The following is a 25,734-nucleotide window of genomic DNA, read 5'->3' on the forward strand; positions in this document are numbered from 1 at the left end:
ACGTCAATGTGCAAGTGGCATTTGAAAGCCATGATGTGGCTCGGCCCAGTGAAAAGCGACAGCCAGCGGTGCAGCCAGGGCGTGGACACAATCAATATGGTGGAGCCCAGAGAGCAGAACTGGTCACAGCCCAATGAAACGCGTGAAAGGTGAACGCTGGGAGGGCTCTAGAGCCATAAGAGCACAGAGAAGGTAGCAGTGCCCACCATTCCAATTTTGGTGTGTTCACAGCCGTACAACTACTCGGCATTCACTCTGATGGACTGTTGAGGAAAGAGCTGACTGACCATGGACTCAGTAGGAACCTGGAGGCAGCTGTGTCCAACAGCAGCGGCAAACAGCTACACAGTACATCACTTGAAAGGCTTTGTGCAGGAGCCCGCTGAGTGGATGGTGACAGGACCGGGCAGGTGGGAAGAGCAAGGCAGGGAAGCATTGGAGGCTGGGGGCTGAGCGGCACACAGAAAAATAATTCAATTTACCACATTGCTTGCATCTTTGACTTGTGGCTAGACAAGTCAGAAGAGCTACGATTCCCACACCAGCGCACTGTCATCCTGTGACATTCACCTCAAGGTCCACATGAGGGAAAGTGGGTCAGAGAGGCAGGGGCAGGTACTGTAGCCGTCATAGCTGCTATAAAAGTCGCAAACAATACATGCCAGCGGGACCAGGAGATCAGCCGCTTGCCAGGCAGAACGAGAAACAACAGCAAAGGTGTAGCATGGACAATGACTGTGTGCTCACACGACTTTATTTTTGTGAATTTATGCAATCACATGCATATGAACTAGACTGTCCTTTACGGCAAACAACACAACACTTTTTGGCACCACATGTTACACTGACGTGACTTCACAACCCCATAGCATATGGTCATATGCTCCTGTCAGAGCCAAGATGGCGGCGGTTCAGAACACTTGCAGGGGGTGTTAATCACAACTTCATTTCACTCGTATTTTATTGTCGCTACCGGCCCCGCCTGCACCCACCGAGACAAAGAGACTGTATGACTGACAAAAGGGCTCACTCCATTCATCCCGTTGTTCTATAGACAAACTCGCCGTGGCACCAGTGCACATATTGAGGTCGGCAAAATTAGCAACTTCATTTTCACTTTGTGTGATTATTTTTTTTATTATTGTCCCAGGCCTAGTGCCCACGAGACAATTTGTTTCTGAACAAGAAATCTTGTCACGTTTTAATCTCGCGAGATTTTGTGACACCCCGACTTTTAACTAACTCTTGTGCCCATAAAACATGCTGGGGTACAGCAAACATTTTGGTAAAACAAATTTTCTATTTCATTAAACAAACAGCAACAAATCACATTTTACTGGAAAGCCTTATATGTCCTCTCCATAGCACAGCAGATTTTATTTTTTTATTTTTTTATTATTTTATTAATAATTAGTGTTTTTGCATTTGAAATAAAGCTGTAAAAAAAACTTTGCTTTACAGAGGACAAAATTGCATTGCTGCGTCTCAGGAGGATATAACTGATATTGGGGAATTACATTGTATTTTTCAGTAAGCTAGCATTTGATTGGCAAGAGGCATTTTGTTGCAAAAACTGCTATAATACAACACACCATGAACTGCACACAAGAATATATTTGTTCAATCAATACCTCCCTTAGAATGCTGATCAAAATTGGGCATTGTTACCTTTGAGAAATTTTCAGTAAACCTTTGTATGATATGTATTCTACGCCATAATTGCATTATTATTAAAAATAAACTGTGACCACGCCCATTTATGGCACGTAATGCGTACGTGCTACCCTGGGCGTGTTTGCGTGAAGTGCATCTAGAGGACGAGGAGAAACACTCCGTTGTCGGAACATTAAGTGCTGCAACACCCGACTGGAAGTTCAGCGGAGAAAAGCCACGACAAATACATCCCGACGTATAGTTTGGCACATACTAAATTATTAACCATGAAGTTATTATGGGCTGTCGGTGTACTTATGTTGAGCTGTTGGCGAGCGAACGCGGCCACAGGTAAGCGTTTTTTCCACCCTGTCAGCCATGTTGGTCGAAGATGTAGACTTTGTCCTCGATGGGATGTTGTTTTTCTTACTCCTTGCTCTTCAGCGCTACTGTTGTTGCTCTCTTTTTCCTAAATGCATACAAGCATTGATTTTTTTTAAAGAAAATCCACCCCCAGCGTTTGGATCATAAATATTAGCTCCACTGGCTAGCAACATGTCATGCTAATTCGCTGCCGTTGAAACTCATTAGCCCTAATAGTTAAATGGCACTCTTTGTAAGATTAAAACCATCACCTTGGAGGGTTCCTTTAATTGTAGTCACCAACGTCATTAAAGCAATAATACGTGACGGTTACGTAATAGGTCGTGTTAGCTTCAAAGATAATTTCTGGACGCGTTGCTCTAGTCACAGTCATCGGAGCGCTCGCTGTCTGCTAAATGGTCTGCTAAGGTTGCTAAATATTAGCAGTACTGATCTACCGTTTGTCACATACTTAATCAACCGTAAGATTTGAAATGAAAATGCCGTCCAGTATGCCACACCATTACGTTTACTATCATCAATGTCTTGCTTTACAAAGGTAATACTGCTTAGTTTTTTTTTCACGGAGACACTGGTGTTAATATGTTGATAATAGTTGGTGTAGTTTACAGTACTGTAAAACTGCCCTGTGTCACATTGTTAATACTGTAAATTACAGTGCCATTCAAAATGTCTTTCTAAAGGTAGATTATTATTATTTTTTTACATCTGTATAGCAGTGTTTTGCAAAGTGTCACAGTAAGCCTCTCCACAGAGAACATAATACAGTTGGGGCCTCCCCTACTCTCTGAAAAAGGGAATTTCTGGAGCATACTTTGTATGTTTTCTACTCACCCCAGGCTCTGTTAGAGTAGGAACTGAAAATCAATTAATTTTGCCTTTAAACAAAACTAGATTACATTCGCAGGTTTCAAAACAATTTTTTTTCTTAATTTTGCTCAAGCTGCTGCGCCTCCCGTGAGATCTTCTGGTGCCCTTGCAAAATTGCTGCACCTGAGCTGTAACAGAACATCCAGAAGCATTTGGTGCCCTTTTTTTCCCCCACAGAACCCAGCAAAGGGGCAAAGAAGGCTACTGATGATGTCGACAGTCAAACAGTCTGTGTTAGTAAAAGCATGTGTGTGATTGAGAGAGATTGCATAAAAAACTCAATTCACTTTTACTGGAGGGAATCACACCAAGGTGGAGGCTGGTTAGCGTACCATAACATTAGTTCGCCGACCTGGCGAACATGTGTTAGCCATGGGGAGACTGTACGCAATGTGGAGAATAGTGTGTGTTTGTGTGAAAGTCACATGAAAAACTCTCCCAACTCACGACTACTACAATAACGTAACGTTAAGAGCGGAGTAAACCCAAGCGGCAGCTTTTCTAGCTCGTAGTACCTCCCGATATGTCCGTGAATCACTTGAAACAATGCTGTTGGTAATATCAATGTGGAAACAGTCCGTGATTGTAGAAGTCTGTGTGTGTGATTATGAGAGTGAGTAAGAAATTAAATTCAGTCTTGTTTTGTCGCAGGGAAGTCCGCTAAGATGAAGACTGAAAAAATTCTGGGAGCTATTACATAAGTTTTTATTTAATGTTACAGGAGCTGCTGCTGAGCTAACTCTCTGTACTTTTTGTTATGGCAAGCTAACTAGCCGCCACCTTGGCGCGCTTCCCTCCAATAAAACAAGTGCATTGATTTTTTTACGTGTTCGTTCTCAATCACACACATGCCTTTACTATCACGGACTGTTTGACAGTCGACATTAACAGCATTAACAGACATGTCGGGAGGTACTACGAGCTAGCAGAGCTGCCGCTAATGTTTACTCCGCTCTTACAGTATTCTGCTGCTAACTGAAGGCAGAAGGTACGCGGCTGTAGGGCACCTGGAATACTGTAAATTAATCTTAGGTTCATTGAGGACGACAGGGAGGAATATGTTTTGACAAGGATACAAAAATGCGACAGCGTAACAGCGCCAGGACAAGCCATGATCGTTTTTTTTTTAATTTAGGAATTTCACATGGGAGCTATTAGAAATCCCCTTTCATTTTTATATTGCTTAACTTTGCCTTGCAAACTAGGCTGTGATGTGGTCGGGTCTTTTCAGACGGCCCAGTAATTTTTATGTGTCGTGTTCCATAAAGATTTAGGGCACGTTAACACCATTCGTCAGTCCAGCAGCTTTACCTGTTTTACTTGATTAAATTATCCTTTAATACACAAAAAGGTTTGTGGCCTGACTTTGAGAAGGGTGTTACCTGCCACATCACATTCATGATTTCTATGGAAGGTACACTTAATCTAAAATTAAAAAAAAATGAAGTTTCAATCTATTGAGTTTTCTGTAAGTTGGCTTATGGCAAGAGGAAGTTCACCCCCTCCCATCTTGGCCTTGTACATCTTCATGTTGCCTCAATGTTTTCCCTCTTGCCGATACCACTGGTGTCTATTTTCCAGTATACGCCACCATGACATTGTATTTGCTTTTCCAGTTCGGTGTAGAAATGTCAATATTTGCAAGCATTGCCTGAGGACTGTGCAGACTTGTCTTTTTTTTGTTATCCTGAAGAAGATGAAGAAATCCTCAGTTAATTTTCACCCCACTGATATATGCAATACAAACATTGGCTCGCTATGAAGATAAAGCACATATACCTAGGGCTCTATGAAATCCGCTTTGTCTTTTTTATTTTTCAAATTCCGTTTTTATTCCCCCAATTTCCGTTTTTTCCGGTTTTCATTTTTTAATTCCGGTTTTTACTTTTGACACTTATTTTATCACTACAGGTTGTGTTTTTTGTGTCAGTGAATAAAATGACTGTTAAATAAATGCAAAAATCCTTACATTTATTGATGCAATACATCATTAGACAATTTGGCCCAGTATTTCAGAAACAGCTGTAGCTCCGCTAACTTTTCATTGCTACAAAATCCTCAACAAACGATCATATCCGTGCTTGTGGTTAAAGAAGACGCAGTTGCAGATGCAATTGTAATAGCTTTATTAATGTAAGCTATTTTTTTTATAACACCTTTTATTTTATTACCACTAGAGGCAGGATGTGCGCCGCTCTTATTTTGAAGGCTGGAAGTGTGGCGTGTGTCGAAAATGTGTTTTGACTACTGCTAAGTAAGCTATCTAGCTGAGTGCCTCTTGTCGTCCTTATTTCGCACACTTGCATGACGTCAGCGGCTATCCTAAAATGCTCGGTTACATTAACAAGCACTGAAGCACAACTCATACAGCCTGAGTGGCACACACACAGCCGCACTAGCATGCTCCTCTAAAGTAAGCTAACCCAGCCAGCTTACACTGGCTATTGCTGTACGTGCGCTCACGCTCGGTGACAAGTAAGAGTTTCAAAGTTTTTTCGCCAGCTTAGTCCATGTTTCCAGTTACATGTTTAGTTCAGGAGGGGGCAGGGTAGTGTTTGTAAAGACATGCCGCTATGAATGATTGGTCTGCTGGGGAAATATTTCCCCATGCTAATGTTTCTTCTCACATTTACAGCATTTCATTCACACTGTCAATATCCGCGAGATTCCACATAAAAAATTAAATTCCGTTTTTATTGCCCAATTCCGCGATTCCGTTAGCGAGTACGGTTATGGTTCTCCTGCATATCCCTATTTAAAAGTATTTACATGTGAATATCAGTCATGGAATTGATGAAGTATGCTCCAAGATATAAATAATGTACACATATACAGTAACAGCAATAGCTATGAAGGCATATGGCTTGTGTTTCTGCTTGTTCAGTTTTCAAATGGTGAGGCTGGCCAAAAGACTTCCGGGGAGGTACTGCAGTTTAAGAAAAATAACATTTGCAATCCTGCCTTTTGTCAAAGGCAAAATTTACAGTATATATTTTTAAGTTCCTTCAGTGAGCTCCTAAACGGAGTCGGGGATGAGCAGAAAGCTATAAAAATATACAAAAATACCCTTTTTAAACATTTTTATTGATAATGGTACTATTTATGCTGATAATTCTTGATAATTACAGGACTTGGTTGCCTCCGGTAGATAAAAACATTGTCGCTGATCACATACATGTAATTGATATGTAATTTTCATAAATCCCGCATGTGCTATGAAGGTGACCTTTTGTTAAACGCGGCACCTTAAATTAAAATGGTCACATGATAACATCCAGAGATTACGGCCCTTGTTTACGACTAATCCACTTTCTTTCAAGTAATCCAATTAGTTTGAGCTCTCATTTATCCAAGCTTCATGCCCCTGAAGGATCTTGCTGATAGCGCTGTGTAAAGAGGGCCTTGCCTTTTGCTTTTTTGGCTTGCAGCATGACAGTTCCATCCAGGATCCACCCAATTGTACAGTATATCAAGCCTGACCTCCTTTTAGCCCCATGGTCCCCCACCCCCACCATAGAGGGGCCAAAGAAAACTGCTCTGCCTGCTAATGCCTGTGGAAACAAAACATTGTGGAACAATAGGATGTGTTGGCGATAAGTGTTTCCTTCTCTCTGCATTGCACTGCTGATTCAGCGGCACCCTGACAAACCAGGGCACAAAAAGAACACACACAATTTCTTGTTTTTTACTTCCGTTCATAACTTGTCATAAAGTACACATTTAAAAGAGATTGTACACACTTCCTAGGGCTATGCCTCGCCGCCATTTTCCATCAAGTGTACATTTTCATCAGTGTTGAATTGCATGCTTGCACACACACTATTCCCCTGAACAGACAATGTCAGAGTTGGCTTGCCTTCTCCTGTTCTGTTTTCTTGACTGATGCATAGGGCAAAATTACACTTCATATTTTGGGTTCTAATTTCCAATTACATCCCAAAGACATCTCACCATTGTTTTTTTAGTATTAAGAGGCGGACAAATGTCTGTGCATGCGCTTGAAAGACAAATTTTTCTATTTTAATTTCCATTTCATTTGCTTTGCTTTATTGTTTTTCATGATATCACTTTCATAAGCAATTGTGTAAAGCTGTCTTAACATTTTTTTTAACATCCATACTTGACACTGTTGTTGGTCTTGTTGCAATTAATTTGGTTAGTAATTGCATTTCTCATTTATGTGCAAATCATGTTGTGTTCTGTCTTTCATGTTTCCATTTCATTGTGTTTTATTAATCTTTTTTTTTCTTTCTCTTTCCAACCTGTCTTGTTTTTTTCCCATCACCGCCTTTATTATCACCAATCCATTGAAATCACCTGGCTTTGCTTGAACCCCTCTCACCCCACCATATCACAAAAACATGTTAAAATCTTGGCATATGCTGGACTGCCTGTAACTGACGCCCAGCCGGCTTCATCAAGTCTCCCCTCTCCGTCACGAAGCTGGTGGACGACAGCGCCGAGCTGCATTGTGAGGTGATAGGGAGCCCCATCCCTGAGGTGCAGTGGTGGTTCATAGAGGGCCAGGAGCCCAACGAAACCGTCACACAGCTCTTTGACGGCGCACGGGGCGACCGCGTGCAGATAAACGCCACGTATATAGCGCACGCCACCAGTACCATTCACCTCACGGGCCTCGCCCTCGACGACTCTGGCACATATGAGTGCCGCGCCTCCAACGACCCCGACCGCAATGAGCTGAGGAAGACACCAAAAATCAAGTGGATCCGTTCGCAAGCAAACATTATTGTGATCGAAAGTGAGTGGCCCGAGGAGAGTCCGGTCCAAGTGTCTCCTTGTTAGTGAAGCCTTGGACATACCACTCACTCCTCCTGGTCCAAACCTTCCCTCAATCAGCCCTGTAGTGAAGCAGAACCTGCTCCATAAAGCGTTGGTAGACTCCCTACTACTCCTTACCACCAATCCTCTTAATACAGGACTTCTGTCTTAATCCATTGTCTTTTCCTGTGCCAAGGTAGCAGTATGATTTAATACGGGTCATAAGGTTGGATTTCTGCCAATGCCCATCCCTATTTTAGACATTTATGTACACTAATGTACTCAAGACTGGCATCACTGGCTGTGTTAGTAGTCTTCATGACCTTTTTCACAGGATATTTTGGCATTAATGGAACTATCCAACCCTCTAATCACTATGAACCAGGAAGAAGCCTGCTAGCTAAAAGACAATTGACACAAATACAAACACAACAGGGTGGCCTCATTTTGAACAGTACTGTGTATATACAGTATCTGTGTATGTAAGGCTTACCAACTATTCTTTTTGGCTACCAGTGTTGGTGTCCTAGCACTAAAATTGGTAATTGTATTTATAAATGAAGGTATGTGAAAGTATGCTCAGCCAGTAGCCATTTCCCTTCCTTGTTGACTCGTATTACTTCAGTCAGCCAAGAAGCATTGTTATGTTGCTGTCATGCGACTGAATGCTTTTTGTGCCGTGTGACTCGAATCCAATAACTCTTCTCCACCCTTCTTGTTGCTTTTATGTTTTTTTTTCCCTTGTGACCTTTTAGTTGACATCTATTAGCTTTCCTCTACAAACCCCATCTTTTTTTTTGGCTTCACTACCGGTGGGTGGAGCTGTTTCCATCTTTTATTGAACATTAGTATTTGTGTATCAACTTCCACTGTGCTTCTAATTTTTGACAACCACTTATATACTTGTAAGTAAGTACACCTATAATATGTCAATAATTTAAGTGGCATTTTTCTTTTACAGGCTTAGTATAGTTTTAACATGAGAAGGCTTAATGCCTTTCATTTCCTTCTTTCCCCTAGCCCCAACTATCATCACTGATCCCACTGAGGTCAACAACCAGACCTCAGCCACCCTCAGGTGCAATTTGACCGATACCACTCTTGTCGTCAAGGGCTCACACTGGACCCACAATGGAAAAGTCATTGAGAATTCCGAGTCCACAACCGCCGATCACTACACAGTCCTCCAGTGAGTGGTTCACTTTTCATGCACCCTACACTGCCAGTTTATTCCACAACGCTGTGCCTCGCTGCGGCATTAGCAGCAGAGCTAGGGGCCAATTTCCCCAAGGCGCTTGCCACTCTTGACTAGCAGAGAAAAAGACGGACTGTGCAGACGTGCAGCTTTGCTCGTGGTCTTGGCGCTTGCCCTGACCTTAATTTGCTATTTGGCAAGAGAAGGTAGAAGAGCCGTTGAACACAAGCTAAACAAAAGCACAATAGTGATTGTTTTATTGTGTGGATTAGTAGCTTTATAGTTCAATCCCTACACTTTTAGTATACAAATGAATGAATTGTAGTCTTCTGCTGGATAAAGAAGGGGGATTGTGGCCAGCTAGCCATAAATGCCACTCTGCTATGGTAACTTCCCCCTTTCCCTTGATTGCAACCCTACAGATTGTCCATCCATCCATTTTCTATACTGCTTGTCCTCATGAGTGTTATGGGTAAGCTGGAGCCTATCTCAGATGACTTTGGGTGAAAGGCATGTAGACAAAACAACCATTCACAGGCCCTCGTTTATCGCGATTAACTGGTTTTAGACCTGACCGTGATAATTGAATTTCCGTAAAGGAGGATTCAATAGTAATGGAACGTTTTCGTAGCTGTAGAAAACCTGTTGACTTTCTAAATAGGGTTTTTTTTTTTTTTACTTTTTTTTTTTTACCATTATTAGAGCCCTGTAGACATGAAATAACACCCCTATAGTCACACTCCTATTATTCTTTGTTTATACCACGTTGCGAAACTCTTATGCAGGCTACAGGCTCACTGCATGGGCACAGGAGATGGTCGCCGCTTTAAGCATAGCATGCTACCGAGCTAACTAGTTAGCCTCCACTTTATTTATTCTAAACTTATGTGAGACATGAACACAAGTCTCTTTGTCTATGACAAGTACACGGGTTAATGTTATGACTTAGCAGTAGTACACTTTGTTGCCTCAATGTTGGTGTAAGCAATTTGTTATGACACCTTTATTTTGTTATTCCAACGGAGCTCTTATTTTGAAGGCCGGAAGTGTGTCGTGTGGGTTGAGGTGTCTTGAGTGTTGGTCAACGAGACTAGCCGTGCACATGAATAAACTTGATGGGGCTATTTACATTGAACTGACAAGTCATCCCTGATTTGGACTGCTTCGAGGAAGTCTGACGTAACCCATCAGGTTTTCTTGTCATTTCCACACCATGAATCCGGAGGTGTTTAAATCATGTTGACCCTCCTTTGCATAAATGAACCGACCGCTTTTTTTTAATGATGGTAAGCCGAACGTCTTTGTTGGTGCTCACCATCTTCTTCGTTGCGCCTATTTGTGAAGTGAGTGTCGAAACTAGGAATCGAAATTTTAAAAAATGTTCACGATCCTGGGAGAATAGCAATGTTAATCTCGGCTCCCATCCATGCTCGAGACTCGATGCCCAACCCTAATGATAACATGTAATACAGTATTTTGTTGAGATGGACCGATACAAACACATAACTTTAACTGCCTAAAACATGTTTATTTAGCCAAACAAATAGAAAAATAGCTCCAGAAGAGCATAGCGTTCCTAGAGTCAGAAGCATCTCTTAAAAGTTGAATAAAAACAGCTCCCTGAAATGTTTTCACAGTAAATAAACTAACATTTATATGTAACTTATCATTATTTTAAGTTCAAACAACAAAAGGTGCAGGGAGTTAACAAGCTTCAGCTCCAGATTGGCTCTGCCACTAACGCGTGCTGTGGCTTGCTTAACCAATCCGATGGCGCCGTGGGTGGTGCAATGATGGAGACAGAAGTCTCAGCTGGCAGGAGAGATGCGCGGCTGCATCTTTCTCTTTTCTGTGCATTCTAAATCTATAAAAACATAAAAAGATTCAGCTCAGTACTACACGTAGGATCCACCTATGCCGCCTACAAAGGCCGCTATTTAAAACACGTCCAAGGTTATATGGGTTTATGTACATGCTGTGACCGTGTAGTAGCAGGTACATTCATGATAACATGTAATACTTTTGCGTGTTTGGCCATTTTCACGCATTGATTTCACATAGCAATATAGAACCAAACGCCTACAACTAGCGTTAACTTTTCCAAACTCAAATAAAAAAATAAAATCAGAGGTGTGAGCGCTAATATGTAGCCTTACCTTTTTTGTAATGGTCTGACACACTGCAGGCGAGTCTGTGGTGGAGCTAGTAGCTAGCCGATGTGTCCTGGCTAAGTCTAAATGCACTATTAACAAGTTCGATCGGCGTAATGTTAATAACAATGTCGCTGTAGCTTGGTTATATGCACATCACATATGTAAATGGAGCATTGTTGGCGCTTTTTGGAGGGTTTTTCAGAAGACTTTATAGTGTACCCGGAATAAGTGGTGCCCATACATGCAGTAATGAGCTGTCTCTTTATCTGTTTTTAAATGAAAGACACATGTGTTCATGTCTCACATAAGGATTGTGGATGATGGGCAAAATTCCAAAAAAAGTGCAGTTTTTCTTTAAGCGTTACCGGAACTTCCTTCATGGGCGCATTGATTTCACATGGCAACGAATGCTACACCTAGCGTCAACTTTTTACAAACTCTAAAACACAGCAGCAGTAGCGGCAGCTCCAATATGTAACGTTGCCTTTCGGGAGTGGCCTGAGGCATTGCAAGCACACCACTGCCGCACTCCAAGCGAGCGTGTGGTGAAGCTAGTTGCTACCCGGCTAGTAGCTACTCGGTGTGGTGTGGTTTAGTGTCAATGCACCAGTAACATAGTTCTTCAGCCTAACAATGTTAACGACAACATCGCTGTAGCTTGGTTAATATGCAGGTCACATATGTAAATGAGCGTTGTTGGCGGTTTTTGGATTATTTTTCAGAATGCTTTTTTTACGGTATAGACTGAATAGGTGCATCCCATTACGTGCAGTAATGAGCTTGTCTCATCTCAGACTCAAACCAAAATGGACTCTAACCAAAGCAAATTGACTCAAAGAAAATAATGTAAATCCAATTAATCCATTCCAGACACCCAAAATGTTAACACAAAACACATTTTAGACAATAACTAGTTTTACATGCAGAAAATGATGCAAAAATAATACAAATGACAAATTGGAAGCTGAACATAAAACATAACTTTTACCTGGTTTTGTTGAAAAACCATCAATTACGTAACGTGACACTTCATACAGGGTTTATTGCATCTGCAAAAACACAGTGCTGTGAGGTAAGATGGAAAATAAAATAATTTTAGCTCACTAATCAGTAGCTGCTCATTTCTAACAGACAATACTGTGTAATGGAACAAGTGTGTGTCTCACTTAGTTGATGAGAGTAATGTGTTCCACTACAGAAGGTGTCTTTATACTTTGAACACTGCAAAAACTCAGTATCTCATAAAAAAATTGTCTTATTTCTAGTCAGCCTGTCTAAGTTGAGGATTTATAAACACATAGCCATAAACATAATGTAATAATGTCTTAGTAATTATTTCTCTCCTTTTCCAGTAAATAGTCTGGGATGGATAAATTCATCTACAAAAGCACCATCTTGTAGTCCATCAGACCCAAGAAAATACAAATGTTTGTTTTCTTCCTTTGTGTCACTAAACAGAGGTACTGTTGTTGCACACCAACCATGTGTGAGGTGTAAAAAGTGGCAAATGAGATCTGTTTATTTGTATGGATCTACATCAGCTGTGCTCTTAAAAAAAAAAAAAAAAAAAAAAAAATTAAATGCTTTAGCTTGATTTTCATTCTTTGTTAGTCGCGCTTCGAATTTTGCAGCTTCACTTAAAAATATGCACGTTTAAGGTAATGTATTTTTGCTTTAAATTAAGCATCTTCAAGCATAAAAATGACTAAATGAACTTAATACCAAATATTCAGAAAACACATTCAAAGATACACTGATATGTAGTATTATACTGGTCACTAGGTGTCAGTATGTCAGCCCCCGGAAGTAAAACAACAAGGAACTCTCCCACTAACATGACATTTTCTATTATGTCTCCACCCCCCCACACCCAACCTCTTTCAATCCCCAGTTTGGAGAAGATCACCCACAGCTCTGGTGGAAAATATGAATGTGTCTTCCTGAGCGACCCAGTGGTGCAGCAGACAATTGAAGTCAAAAGTAAGAGCGTGGAAATAGCCTACGTAGCAGAAATTGCAGTAATGAGCTGATTAACAACAGTGTAGTATGTTGTAAGCTGGGAATTAGCTATGTTTTGCCATGGTCCGTATTCCTCACATTTCTCCTCCCGCCTGCAGCCATCCCCCACGTTGCGGCCTACAAGCACTCTGAGCATGGAAACGAGCGGGACAAAGGTGTAATGGTGTGTGTGAGCCACAGCTACCCACTACCCACTGACTGGAACTGGTTCAAGGAGCAAGATGGCGGCCAAATGGTAAAGCGGCTCTCTAAACTTCACATTCTAGACGAGCATGTCTGTTGCAATGCTGCTAAATGATGATCATGACTCACATCGTCACAACGCAGCCCATTATCAACGGCACTAATGACAAGTATGAGATTAAGAGCACCCCCAACAAGACCACCCTGACCATCAGTGACCTGAGCATCGAGGACGACGTGGGTGATTACACCTGCGCCGGCACCAACGATATTGGCACCAGCACCGATAAGATCCACCTGCGGGTGCGCAGCCGCCTCGCTGCTCTCTGGCCCTTCCTTGGCATCGTGGCTGAGGTCATCATCCTGGTCACAATCATCCTCATCTACGAGAAGAGGAGAAAGCCTGATGAGATTACAGACGGTACGTACGTGATGCATTGACTCCTCCATTTGGCTTCTTTTAGTGGGAATTTCCTATCCTATTTAAAGGTAGTAGATGCCTGCCAATGTATTGGCATACAAATAATAATTCGACAAAGTCAGTAATACTCACTGGACACTTCATTAGGTACGCCTGCATCTAAAGAGCTCCAATACAAGAGTTGTCTGGTTATGCTCAGTTTTAAATGAGCTTTCATAGAGGTATTTTGTTGTGGTTGGAGTTGCTACATATTCTCAGTATGTTATAAGATTTTTAACACCACTGCAAACTACAGCCACAGTAATAAACATTTAAAAGTTTTTTTCTGTTCTTACATTTTTTTCTAATTGTGTGTCAGTTAAAACTGAGCAGGCAGCTCTTGTGTTGGACCCCATACAATTGTGCAGCTGTACTGCATGTTGTGTCGGGTGAGTGTGTATATATATATATATATATATGATGCATTTTGCAAGCCCCATTGGTCTTTTCCTTTACCGGTCAAGTGGCCAACCAGTTTGCCTACTTTTCTTTTTTAAATTTGGACCTAAAAAAAATGTTTTTTTAATGTCCCCAAAATCCCAGGGTAGGCAGACTAGGGGCACTTTGAAAGCATTGATTTGCCGTCATGGTGCATATTTCCAATCTAGAGGCATGCATTTTAGTATAAACTCCTGTTTTGTTTTGTTTTTGTCATTATTTGCATTTCCTGGTAGAATTTTTCCCAGAGTTTAGTTTCAGCTTTCTGTGTACAACGATTCTTTTTTTATTTTATTTTTTTATTGTTTACATTTTGACTTCTCTGTTCGCTGCTGATTTTGCATTTGGTAAGTGAATATGAACTGCATGAGAGACTGAAGTGGTTGAGCTGAGGTGGCCGCGTGCTTTGAAATCGAATGAACTTCTCTTGGTCACCACCTCTGTAAAAGGAATGTGCTTAAAAAGATGTGGTCACTCTTTCACTGGCCCTGTAGCACAAAGACATATACAGCTTCCTTTTCGTTATTCCTTATTGGCCCTTTTTTTATTTGTATTTTTTAAATGCATGTCTGAGCCAATGAAAGAGTCAAACGAGACAAACAACGTGACATAAAACCTCCAAGGATGACGAGTTCGAGGCATTGCTTGCATGTCTTCTGCATCTTGTCCTCATTGCATGATGAAGCAGTAAGTCCTCTTGAAGACAGTGAATCATTGGACCGCAGAGACATCCCTCCTTGCTTTAGTTTGTTCATACATCGCTGTGGTGTCATCTCGCCACCTGTCAGTGCTGCCATTTTACACATTTGATATTCAGCTCCCACCTGCAGTCTTCCTTTCCTGTTCTCGCGCTGCATGAGCCTCTGTGATGCTTTGAGGTTTCTTTTTTTAAAGACATTTTGTACCATTTGACTAAATGAGCTTTATAAATGCGTTGCTATGCATATTATTGCTTTTTTTCTAAAAGGTTTGTGTTGTGTAAGATGCAACAACCAGGCATGCTTTGAGTCATGTTCAGATTTTTGTCTAACCTCATTGGAGTCACTTTGCAGAAGATTTATCATTTTAGGATTGCAATCATTTGTGAGGGCTGGAGTGGCATGCACAAGACGCACACACACACACACGCACCCACCGCCACACACACACACACACACCTACTTACTCGCTTTTCACTGACTCTTGTTTGTCTGACCTCCCCATCCTCTTGCGGTGCCCCAGATGACGACTCAGGCTCTGCTCCTTTGTAAGTACATGTCAGCACCTTTTCCTTTGTTGTCGCTCTGCATTGGGCCCAATCACACTGCTTGTGTGTTTCAGGAAGAGCAACTCTACTGCCAACCACAAAGACAAGAACGTGAGGCAAAGGAATTCCAACTAGATGTTCAAAAGGTACGTACGTGCTTCAAGTCTTAATTGCTAAAGTGCTTCAGTGTTTTTTCATAATGGAACACTATTACTGTAATTGTTAGTACACACTTAAGACCTGTAAGTGTAACACTACATTATAAATCACAGCTTATCATAAATACCATCAAATTGAGAAACGCTACCAGGACCTCCAAAAAGTGGAGACGTCACAAGAGGCCCTCTTTTGGAATAGGGATAGGAAATGACCAAAAACTGCAAAAATCCAATAACCCTGTTAAAATGCCTTTATTTTTTTCTATGGCATGTCTAAATGGACCTTATTCAGCCCCAACATGTTGCAGCCATCCGGCCTTCATCAGGGGAACAAAACTGTAGTAATTCTACACTTCATCAAACTTACCTTAAGATGTGTCAGGTCAAAACACGGTCGCTCAAAACCAGATATTAGCGTCCACTTAACTACTTCCTGAAGCTGCACTCTAAGCATCATGGGAACTTTTTTTTTTAGCCATAAATTAGCTGCTGGAAATTACACTTGTGGCCAATTTTGTCTGAGGAAAAGCTGCCTCCATCCCCTCTGAAAAACAGATTTTCTGGAACACAAGTTTTCTGACCATCCCCTCCCCTTTCTCACTGTGACAAAACTGAAGTTAGCTTTAGTAGGTATAAAAAATGGTTTTCTTGCTTTTTCTGAAGCTGCTGCATCTTCTCTAAAGTCTTCCGGCACCTCACATTTTTAAAACCGGCTTTAGACCAACATTATTCTCTCCATTCACTCATTGTTTGTACATTTTACATCTATAACAATGTCTACAGGAAATGATGGAAACATAAATTGATAAGTGTTGACATATATCCTCATATTCTGTGTTTCTTCATTTAGATGGAACATCCACACAGCGGCACTCTTGTCCAAGCTGTAGCGCGGAACATTCGTCCCGCGCACCCTGCAATGTCAAATAACCTTTTTCGTGCTCGAGTGTTAATGTTCTGAAGACAACGGCTGCTTTCCTCTTTTTTTCTAACCTTCACAATGTTGTGCAGCCAGAGAGCTTAGTGTGTGAAATACTTCCTTGCTTGAAGGCCACAGGGCCCAATATTGCATGACTTTCATTGCCGTCCTAGTGTGTTGTTTAAAACCAAAGTGAGGAATGCTTCGTTAGCGCTTAGGTTCCTGTTCTTGTTTCTACAACTAGAGCAGTCTTTTTCATGTGTGAACCACCACTGCCATTATGGCATCACATTTGGATTTAAATGCTTTGCAAACTCCTCAAAGCAGTTTTAGACTTCAGCATAACAAGCACCAATCTTTAAAACATTCAAGCACCATCTTTGTAATCTTTAAAACACTTTGTCATTTAAAAAGACTGTATTTTGCTTGCTTTTTTGTTTGCATAGGAAAAATGTCTTTAGACTTTCATTGTACACTCTTTAGAAAAGCAAACATTATGAAGGACCAACTTCAAAAATTTAACAGCGGTTCACTATGTAAAGATGTTTTACTTCAACTCACATCACATCTAAATTAAAACGGGGGCATAAGGGCGGGGTCACAAAAAACAAACCCATGAAGCATTTTGCCTGAGTTGTGTGTTGTGATTGGATGTTGCTGTTAACACAATTAAAAATCTTAGCCAGATTTGTGAGTTGTACTTTCCGAGAACATGTTACCATCTGTTGTACAACCTGCACAAACTGAATAAAGGTATATGATTTTACACCATTGTCTGATTTTCACTATAAATTGTGCCTATACATGTGCTCAAGTCAAACAACACGGCAGGTTGTCCTCTGGTGGATTTATTTCAGTGGCAACAAGCGCTGGTAAACTGCTATTTATAAGGCTTTATGCTGTGCTACTGTCACAACATACAAATACAAAAAAAATCGCTGAAATAATCGGTCAATCAGTGTAACTAATTACACATAAACAATGATTAGCCAAAGACACATCAAATACAGAATTCAATAAGGAAATTAAGTCAATATGATGCTTATTAATATATTACATCGCCATACAGTTAGCTTGAATGCTAATGTTAGCGTTACACTGAACAAAAGCTGTACAATAGAAGTCACACAGCTCACAGAACTCAGGAATGAGGTCGCGGGAATACAGAAAGCGGCTAAACTGCCAACAGGTAACATAAATGCGTAAAGAAAAGCTATACACAAAAATAGTAAAAGAAGTTGTGGGCATGCTCACCAGTGGTCCACCAGTTCCTTTTTTAATTACACACGGGTGGCGACATCGCCTCTACTCCATTCATTTTCAGTGGAACCTCCGCGAGATTTTCACCATCCAGTTTAGCGACACGCACGCGAAATTCGTGCGTGTGAAAGTTTGTGATCGTGCATGTCATCGTGCACACGGGACCAATGAGCGGACAGGAGCTATTTGACATTTTTTTAGAGATATACCTGTAAAGGAAAAAGCAGCGGCATGGGAACTCGTTGGCGCCAGAGTAAACGTATCACTTAGGCATTTATCTCCGATCCTAGGAAAATCCGGTACTAGCAAGAGGACTCCATCAACACCGTCTGCTTTTTCTCCAGTGTGTGGAGCCTATTAAGGGGAAGCCGTTCACAGATGGAGAATACATGAAAGGATGGTTCATAAAAATATCAGAGCATCTATTCGCCTAATTAAGAAAATAAACAAGAAATGATTCAGAAAATGAAAGAAATGCCTCTCTGCAAAGACATTAAAGCCCAGGACCAATAGAATGGCAACAAAAATCACCAGTATGCAAATTGGTGACGTCAATTAGCAATGTCAAAAAAAACAATTTTAACAATGCAAAAATCTGACACTGAGCGTGCATGCTCTGTTAGCAGAGTCTGTGGGGACGTCCTTTAAAAATGCCATTTTTCATGTGATATCTGGTGTATTTTCATTCGTATACATGCTTGTTAGGTAGATTACTTCAACTTTAATTCTGTATCTGATTTACATAGAGTGTTGGACCACATCAAGCCAAAAGTCCAACTTTAAGCCTTTCAAACTCATGGATCGGAGCTTCAGGACAAGATAAAAGCTATATAGGATATTAATACAGGCAGACTAAATTTCATTAAAATCTGATTGTGCCGAAGTTTTTTGTCCTTTAACCTGGAATTACGTCGCGTTTGCATTGTCCTATTTTCAATATGTAAGCCTTGATTGTGAATACAAAAGCAAATAAAATATTGGTAATTTAGATATCCATCCATTTTCTATTTCGCTTCATTATAACAAAATCATGCCAAACAATATTGATTTTCTCAAATATGGAGTGGATGTTGGTGAATTTTATACATTCCTGTCATCGATGATAGCTATGTGTATTTCTTGTGGTTAGTGTGGGGTGAAAATGAATGCACAGCGTGCTGCTGCACTGCAGTGCTAGGCCTACATGAAAAATACGACACTTGATTTTCTTCCCTGGACTTTTTGTATCTAAAAAATGTAAATGGCTATTCTGTTGACTTTCAAAACTGATTTTCACTGCGTAAGTTATATATTTTGTAGTACGGTTGCACTTTCCAAGGTCCATGGGTCGATCACAGCTTTTGTCTTGACTCAATGCTTTGCTCTAATTTACCTACAGTCACCTATAACGATGTTTTGTTCACATGGCTTAGCATTTATTGACCTACATTGGATTTATCATCTTTTAATGTACAGAATGTACCAAAGTGGACCCCCACATCCTGCTTCAATTTTTCTGCATGTGGCCTTTTGTGGGTAAAGATTGAACAGCCCTGCATTCTAAAATATGGTAATTTATTATTTCCATGTTAAATTAAGATTGTATACATTTATATGACAACACGTGAGCATACGTATTGATATTCTACTGGTTGTTTTAAAGTGTGGTTCTGGTTGTTTGGATTGTCTGTCATACCGAATAGAGATAAATTACATTATAAATATATAAACATGTTAGTTTCTGTGTAGCACTTTTAGGTTTATTTTCATGCATAACCCCGTATTCATGAAGTAGACAGCAAAACAAGTTTAGAAAGTTATAGAACATGCCCTTCTGGGGTATTGGGGAAAACAGAAGTTACAAAACTAATTGCGAACATAATCATAAAGACATCATACAAAACATAGGTTAAAGAATAACTTTTCAACACTGTCAAGAGTGCTTGTTTCATCAACTATTTTACCAAAAGCGCCATCAAGCGTGGACTAGCCACACACTCCACTTGGGAGTATGCGTAGAAGTATTACTAACTCAATCTATCAACACTTATTAAGTATAATACTAGTATAGTATGAAATAATAGTGTTTAATAATGTATAATTATTGTAACAAACATAATCCAGGGGTCTTCATTTGCTGGACGAAGACCGACGTTCCTCAATTTCTGGAATTGAAGAACCAAAGTGATTTTTATAATGCAGCAAAAGCATGCTGTATGGCGCTTGTGCAAAAATAATGGACACTCACCAGGAATCTCATGTGGCCAAAAATCCTCACACGCAGGGCACCGTGGCTCTGTTGCTCCTCTGAAGAATCTGGCCACACACGGGTTGTGTATTTTTATTCCACACGCTGGATTCTCACAGATTTGGCTCTAAAAATGAAATCAAACACTTCTGTTCATTTGTTTTCATGACACAAAAGCATCAAGACGACAGTCTTCAACTGAACTTAGTAATTAGAAGTTCCTTGGCGATACTTTGCCATTTTGAAAAGAACACAAGAGTGACAATACATCAACAAAACATTGGAGAGGTTCACCTGGAAGGCGATGTTGCGACAGATGTGACACTCTTTGACCTGATCCTGATACATGGTGCGAATGTATGACTCCATTTCAATGATACATCTGGTGGACAAGCAGTATTCACCCTGTTTCTAAGGAGAAGTATCACAACAAACAAGTTCATCTGATCAAATGTCATCATACTGTAGAAAACATATGTGAACAACAGTGCGTTCTACTGTAAATATAGTAGTACCTCGCCTAACGTAAACCTCCTTTTACGTAAATCCCACTGAACGTAAAGAATTTATGTAAAGTTTTTGCATCTTATTACGTAAGAAATTCCATATAACGTAAAGCGTCAAGTCGGTGCAAGTTCAGAAATTCGATTTGAATCGGGGGCACCGCCTATGCCAGGGGTCACCAACGTGGTGCCAGGTAGCCCCCTACAACCACATGAGGTGCCCGCAAGCCTGCTTTTCATTCAGGTTTTCAGTTACTAATGAAAGAACAGTAGAAAGAAATGCATTCTGAAATACAAAATGTGAGTTGTGGACACCAGCATTTTGTTAATGTTTTGGTAAAACAAGCATATTCGCTTTGTTGGCTTTAAAATAAGCTCTGAAAATAAATGTTGCAAAAATGAGTAGCTCTTGGCCATTTTCATTTTGTAAAAGTAGCTCTCACAAGGAAAAACGTTGGTGACCCCTGGCCTACGCTCTCATCTCACTGGCTAATTATCCGAGCACCGCCTACGCTCTCATCTCATTGGCTGACTTATACAGCACGTACGTGAGTTTGTGTGAATGACAGGCTTCCCCCTTCAACCTCCCTTCCTCATCGTAGTCGCCCTTAAACTAGTTTGCACGCATTGAAATCGCTTCTTCAATATTTTGAAGGGCCAAAGGGGTGAGTTTGGGAAGATCTTGGAACAGATTAGGCTATTTACATGTTATTTTACGTTTGTATAACAAAAACCCTGTAACGTAAACGTTCTCGGAACGGATTATTTACGTTGTAGGGGCGTCTACTGTATATATTTTTTTAAAATGTACAACTACAATGTGTACAAACACAGATTGCATCATTTGGAAGACATGCCCAATGTAATGACAATCAATACAAGAGCTGTATACATGAAAAATCTGCCTTTACACAATGAGTATCTGTTGGAGACCTTATTCCGCTATTTTTTTTTTAAATATGCTCAAAGTAATATGTAGTCTGTCACAGGAAAAGAAATAGAAAGCAAGAGGATTGTTATCTGTTGTTGGTGGCAGTGGGATTTTTACCTCAGTGAGCCAACTGTCATGCACCAGTCGATTCATCAGCTGTTCCGTGTCTTTCTTCTTTGGTTTTTTGCTCAGTGTGAGGGCACAATTCAGAATATTGGTGGAGGACACCATGCCAGAGTCAGCGTCCACAATCAGGTCCATCTTAACAGGAACAGTGTATTGTTAGGACAATTTAGGTTTCAGCTGTTTTATATTTCTTTGGTTTTATATACACTCCTGATCAAAATCTTAAGACCACTTGAAAAACTGCTAGAATTTGCATTTTGCACATTTGGATCTTAATGAGGTTTTAAGTAGAGCTACAATATGCAAAAGCAAGAAGGGGGAGTGAGACAAAAAGCATTTTGAAAAAGAAATTTATTGAAACCAATTAAACTGAAATAGGCTGTTTATCAGAGCTGATCAAAAGTCTAAGACCACAGGCTATAAAAGCCAAAATCTGCTCAAAATTTGTTTGTCAGACATTCACACTGTCCTACTCTCCTGATGGCTAAAGCGAAGAAGCTTTCTCTTTTTGAACGTGGTCGAATTGTCGAGCTGCATAAGCAAGGCCTCACAGCGTGCCATTGCTGCTGAGGTTGGGCGCAGTAAGACAGTCATTCTACATTTTTTGAAAGAGTAGACCCAAAACAAAAAAATCACACCTGCGCTGAGCCGGAGGATCTGATTGGCTGTCCATCAAGACACAGGGCGGTCTTCAAAGCAAATTAAGGCCCATACTGGTGCCAACTGCAGCGCAATAACCATCAGACGGCGTCTGCGGGAAAAGGGCTTAAAAAACAAAACGAATTCAAAGACCTCATCTCCTTCAACGCCACAAAACTTTGCCAGGGAGCATAAAACATGGGGCATTGAAAGGTGGAAAACCTTTTATTCAGAGAAAAAATGTAACTTTGACGGTCGAGATGGCTTCCAACGTTACTGACATGACAAGGAGATCCCACCTGAGATGTTTTCTACCCAGCAGAGCGGAGGTGCATCCATCATGGTCCGCGGTGCTTTTTCATTCAGTGGAACACTGGAGCTTCAGATGGTGCAGGGTCGTCAAACAGCGTCCGCTTACGTGCAGATGTTGCAGCGGGCATCCCTCTTGACTGAGGGCCCTCGTCTGTGTGGTAACAGCTGGGTTTTTCAACAGGACAACTTCTTCGGGGAGAGTAACATCACTCTTTTGGACCATCCTGCATGTTCCCCTCATTTAAATCCCAAAGAGAACAATTGGGAATGGATGGCAAGGGAAGTTTATAAAAATGGCCATCAGTTCCAGACAGTTGATGCCCTTCGTTAATGTTGATGCCCTTCACCACTTGGAGCAATGTTCCCACTAGCCTCTGGGAAACACTCGCATCAAGCATGCCCAAACCAATTTTTGAAGTGATTAACAAGAACGGTGGAGCTACTCATTACTGAGTCCTACTGAGAACATTTTTTGTTCTGGTTTGGAGAGTTTTTTGCTGTTTTTTGAGCGATGGTCTTAAGACTTTTGATCAGCTGGTAATTAGCCTATTTCAGTTTAATTGTTCTTTTCAATAAATTACTTTTTCAAGTGTTTTTTGTCTCACTACCCCCTCTTGCTTTTGCATATTGTAGCTCTACTTAAAACCTCATTAAGATCCAAAGGTGCAAAATGCTAATTCTTCAACCAATTTTTCAACTGGTCTTAAGATTTTGACCAGGTCTATTATATATATATATAATTTTTAATAAAACAAACAAAACAAAAAATAGATTACATATTTGACTGAACGCACAATTTTCCTGAATAGCTCCAGCTCATGGTCGGCATAATCAGTCGTCATTCTGGTGACGGCCGTCTCAGTCATGTTAACCTGGATAGGATTGAGGTCAAAGGGATGCTCAACACCAACATTTTTATGTCATGGGTTTAGAAAGTATTGTTGAAAATGCCTGTGCTGTGAAACAATCATTTATGACAGCTTGACTGTGGAACTGATTACTGTAATTCTATTTTCATTTCAATGTACTTTTGTCGCTTAAGGATACATTGATTGGTATGTGTTAAAATATCTTGACTTACAGTTCAACATTCTGGTTAGGCCTGAGAATGGAGCACAGAAATGTCATCCCTCACCAAAGCATAGTTCTGCACCCCGCTGTCTTCGCACATCCCTTTTCTAATCTGCATGAACAGGGGCTGCAGATTAGAGTTGATGGTGTCAATAAAGTCATCTAGTTGGTCAGGGGCATAACGTCCTACAAACAAATCAGAACAGTAGTTAGTCATTAGTCTCAACAGTATATGTTCGAACAACGATGTATGCGGTGACTCACTATTATGTATTGTGCAACAATGCCGATGGAGTTCCTTTGCAGTTTGCTCATCAATAATACCACTGCGCATTAAAGCCTGCAGGAATCGTCTGTGGCTGTCGTCCATCTGTCGTGTCATGGCTCCTAACTTGTACAAAAATGGGAATGACTGTCAGTGTTGATTATATGACGAACCATTTATTGACGGCATTCACCAGATGGATGGAAACACGCTCACAAAGGTGAGACTTAACAAAAAAAATACGCAGTCCCTTAAATTATACTTCCACAAGGCCACCTTTCTATTCTATAAATAGTCCACAACTTTATAAAAAAAAAGTAATTACCAGCGCCAACACACCACAACTTCCGCTTTCTTCTTCTTCGTTTTCAGCGCCAACCAGAATTTCATTTGCGCCACCTGCTGCTCCGGTGTGATACATACAATTTACTTTGAGGACTGTACAGCGACAAATACTGTAGTTTGTCTAAATGAATTGGTCGTCTGATAAAATTTTATGATGATTACAGTTTCTGTTACGACAATTTAACATTCACTAATAAGGTAAAGTATTGTAATACCAATGACATCAAATAAAATATATTGTTAATGCTTTAATATGCTAACATAACATAGGTATGAAAATGGGATGGATGGATGGATTGATGCTAACATAACATGCTAACAATATGCTAAATAAGAATTTATAATACAATGAGTCCAGTACTTTGCAATATAGTCTATTATTAATATTGAAATAGTTTTCAGTGTCATTGACTTATACTGCATTAACATTCATTCATTCATTTTCTGTGCCACTTAATCGTCATTAGGGTCCATGTATTCTCAACTGAGTGAACAAAAATGCTTGAAAGGATGGGTTTTGTTTTCCCATCCATGGCTGAGATAGGGAAGGTATGACTGGTGGTAACACCCGTGAACTACACAAACAGAACAGAAAAACCATGCATTTAAATTTATGAGGCTGAATGGGACGTGACATAAAGGGGACATATTGTCACTACAAGTGATGTCGTTCTTGTACAGATGCTAAAGATGTGGTCAATAATCTCGGCCAAATCTTTAAATGAGTATTTGAACAATTGTCCTATGGTGGTGATTCTTGCTTTGTGTGTTCCATAAATGTTTTATTGCGGTGCTGAAACATCAACTAATAAACTGTCAGCACCGGCGTCTGTAACGAGGGTGACACTGTTGATTGCATCATACGGGCGCCGCCAAGTACCGTAGAGTAAGCGCTGTCTCGTGCCCACTCTTATCGCGGCTGCCACCCTGTGACGAAATCGAGTATTGCAACTCTGCATCGACAGATGGGCCTTTCTTCGCTCAGGATGAGTGAACACATTACTATGAAAAATACAATATAGTCTAGGGCGCCGTATTTGCAGAAAACCTTACTATTTAAAGGGAATACTGTCCTATGCCATTCATACTTCAAACAGGGTTCACATCACCAAGCACAGATCAAATACACTCTTCGAATGTTGTCTTTTGTCTTCTAAAACAGTACATTTGGGCTTAAGCCTGTCCTGCATTTGAAAAAGGCTGAGAAGATCGTAGAGGACGCTTTATCAACTTAACTCCACCAGGTTATCTTGAGTTTTATTTGTTTACAGGAGCTTGTCAGATCCGGTTGATAACCTTTGACTCAAAAAGGGATAACATCAAATTACTACTCGCACTAAACACACTTGTATCCTGAAGCAACAAAAGTAGTTACATACCGGTGGTCTCTCCGGTCTCCTCTTGTTACAATCATTTGAGTAGTTGTGTCTTTTCGTTGTCCACTAAATTTGCCTCTAATTTACTTTGTGTTCAACCACCTAGGTTCATATAGTGCATGTCATAGGTATGTCACATAAGTATCAAACAAGTCAAATTTGCATATGCGCATCAGAGATGCATGCATTTTTAGCATCATAATCATCATAAGAATTGTCATA

The 25,734-nt window shown here is 40.5% G+C and overlaps 2 protein-coding genes across 3 annotated transcripts; one reads left to right on the forward strand and one right to left on the reverse strand.

Moving 5' to 3' along the window:
* Positions 1–1,786: 1,786 nt before the first annotated feature.
* Positions 1,787–17,223, forward strand: bsg (basigin). 2 transcript variants are annotated; one of them, XM_054789747.1, is made up of 9 exons: positions 1,787–2,004; positions 7,316–7,666; positions 8,707–8,875; positions 12,926–13,014; positions 13,152–13,288; positions 13,381–13,657; positions 15,356–15,380; positions 15,455–15,526; positions 16,389–17,223. In XM_054789747.1, the coding sequence occupies exons 1-8, from the start codon at positions 1,941–1,943 to the stop codon at positions 15,513–15,515; spliced, it is 1,173 nt and encodes a 390-aa protein (XP_054645722.1). In that variant the 5' UTR covers positions 1,787–1,940; the 3' UTR covers positions 15,516–15,526; positions 16,389–17,223. The 2 variants fall into 2 exon arrangements, with proteins under 2 accessions (XP_054645722.1, XP_054645723.1); XM_054789748.1 differs by lacking the exon at positions 7,316–7,666 and having other exon boundaries at positions 1,792–2,004.
* A 17-nt stretch (positions 17,224–17,240) lies between these two features.
* nsmce1 (NSE1 homolog, SMC5-SMC6 complex component) lies at positions 17,241–24,165 on the reverse strand. Its single transcript, XM_054789749.1, has 8 exons — positions 24,117–24,165; positions 23,791–23,917; positions 23,591–23,712; positions 23,250–23,327; positions 21,496–21,639; positions 20,239–20,355; positions 19,945–20,071; positions 17,241–19,861 (listed from the first exon to the last, which is right to left on the reverse strand). The coding sequence occupies exons 2-8, from the start codon at positions 23,906–23,908 to the stop codon at positions 19,827–19,829; spliced, it is 741 nt and encodes a 246-aa protein (XP_054645724.1). The 5' UTR covers positions 23,909–23,917; positions 24,117–24,165; the 3' UTR covers positions 17,241–19,826.
* Between the last annotated feature and the right edge of the window lie 1,569 nt (positions 24,166–25,734).

Source organism: Dunckerocampus dactyliophorus, chromosome 10, assembly GCF_027744805.1.
Source record: "Dunckerocampus dactyliophorus isolate RoL2022-P2 chromosome 10, RoL_Ddac_1.1, whole genome shotgun sequence".
Taxonomy (NCBI): Eukaryota; Metazoa; Chordata; class Actinopteri; order Syngnathiformes; family Syngnathidae; genus Dunckerocampus; species Dunckerocampus dactyliophorus.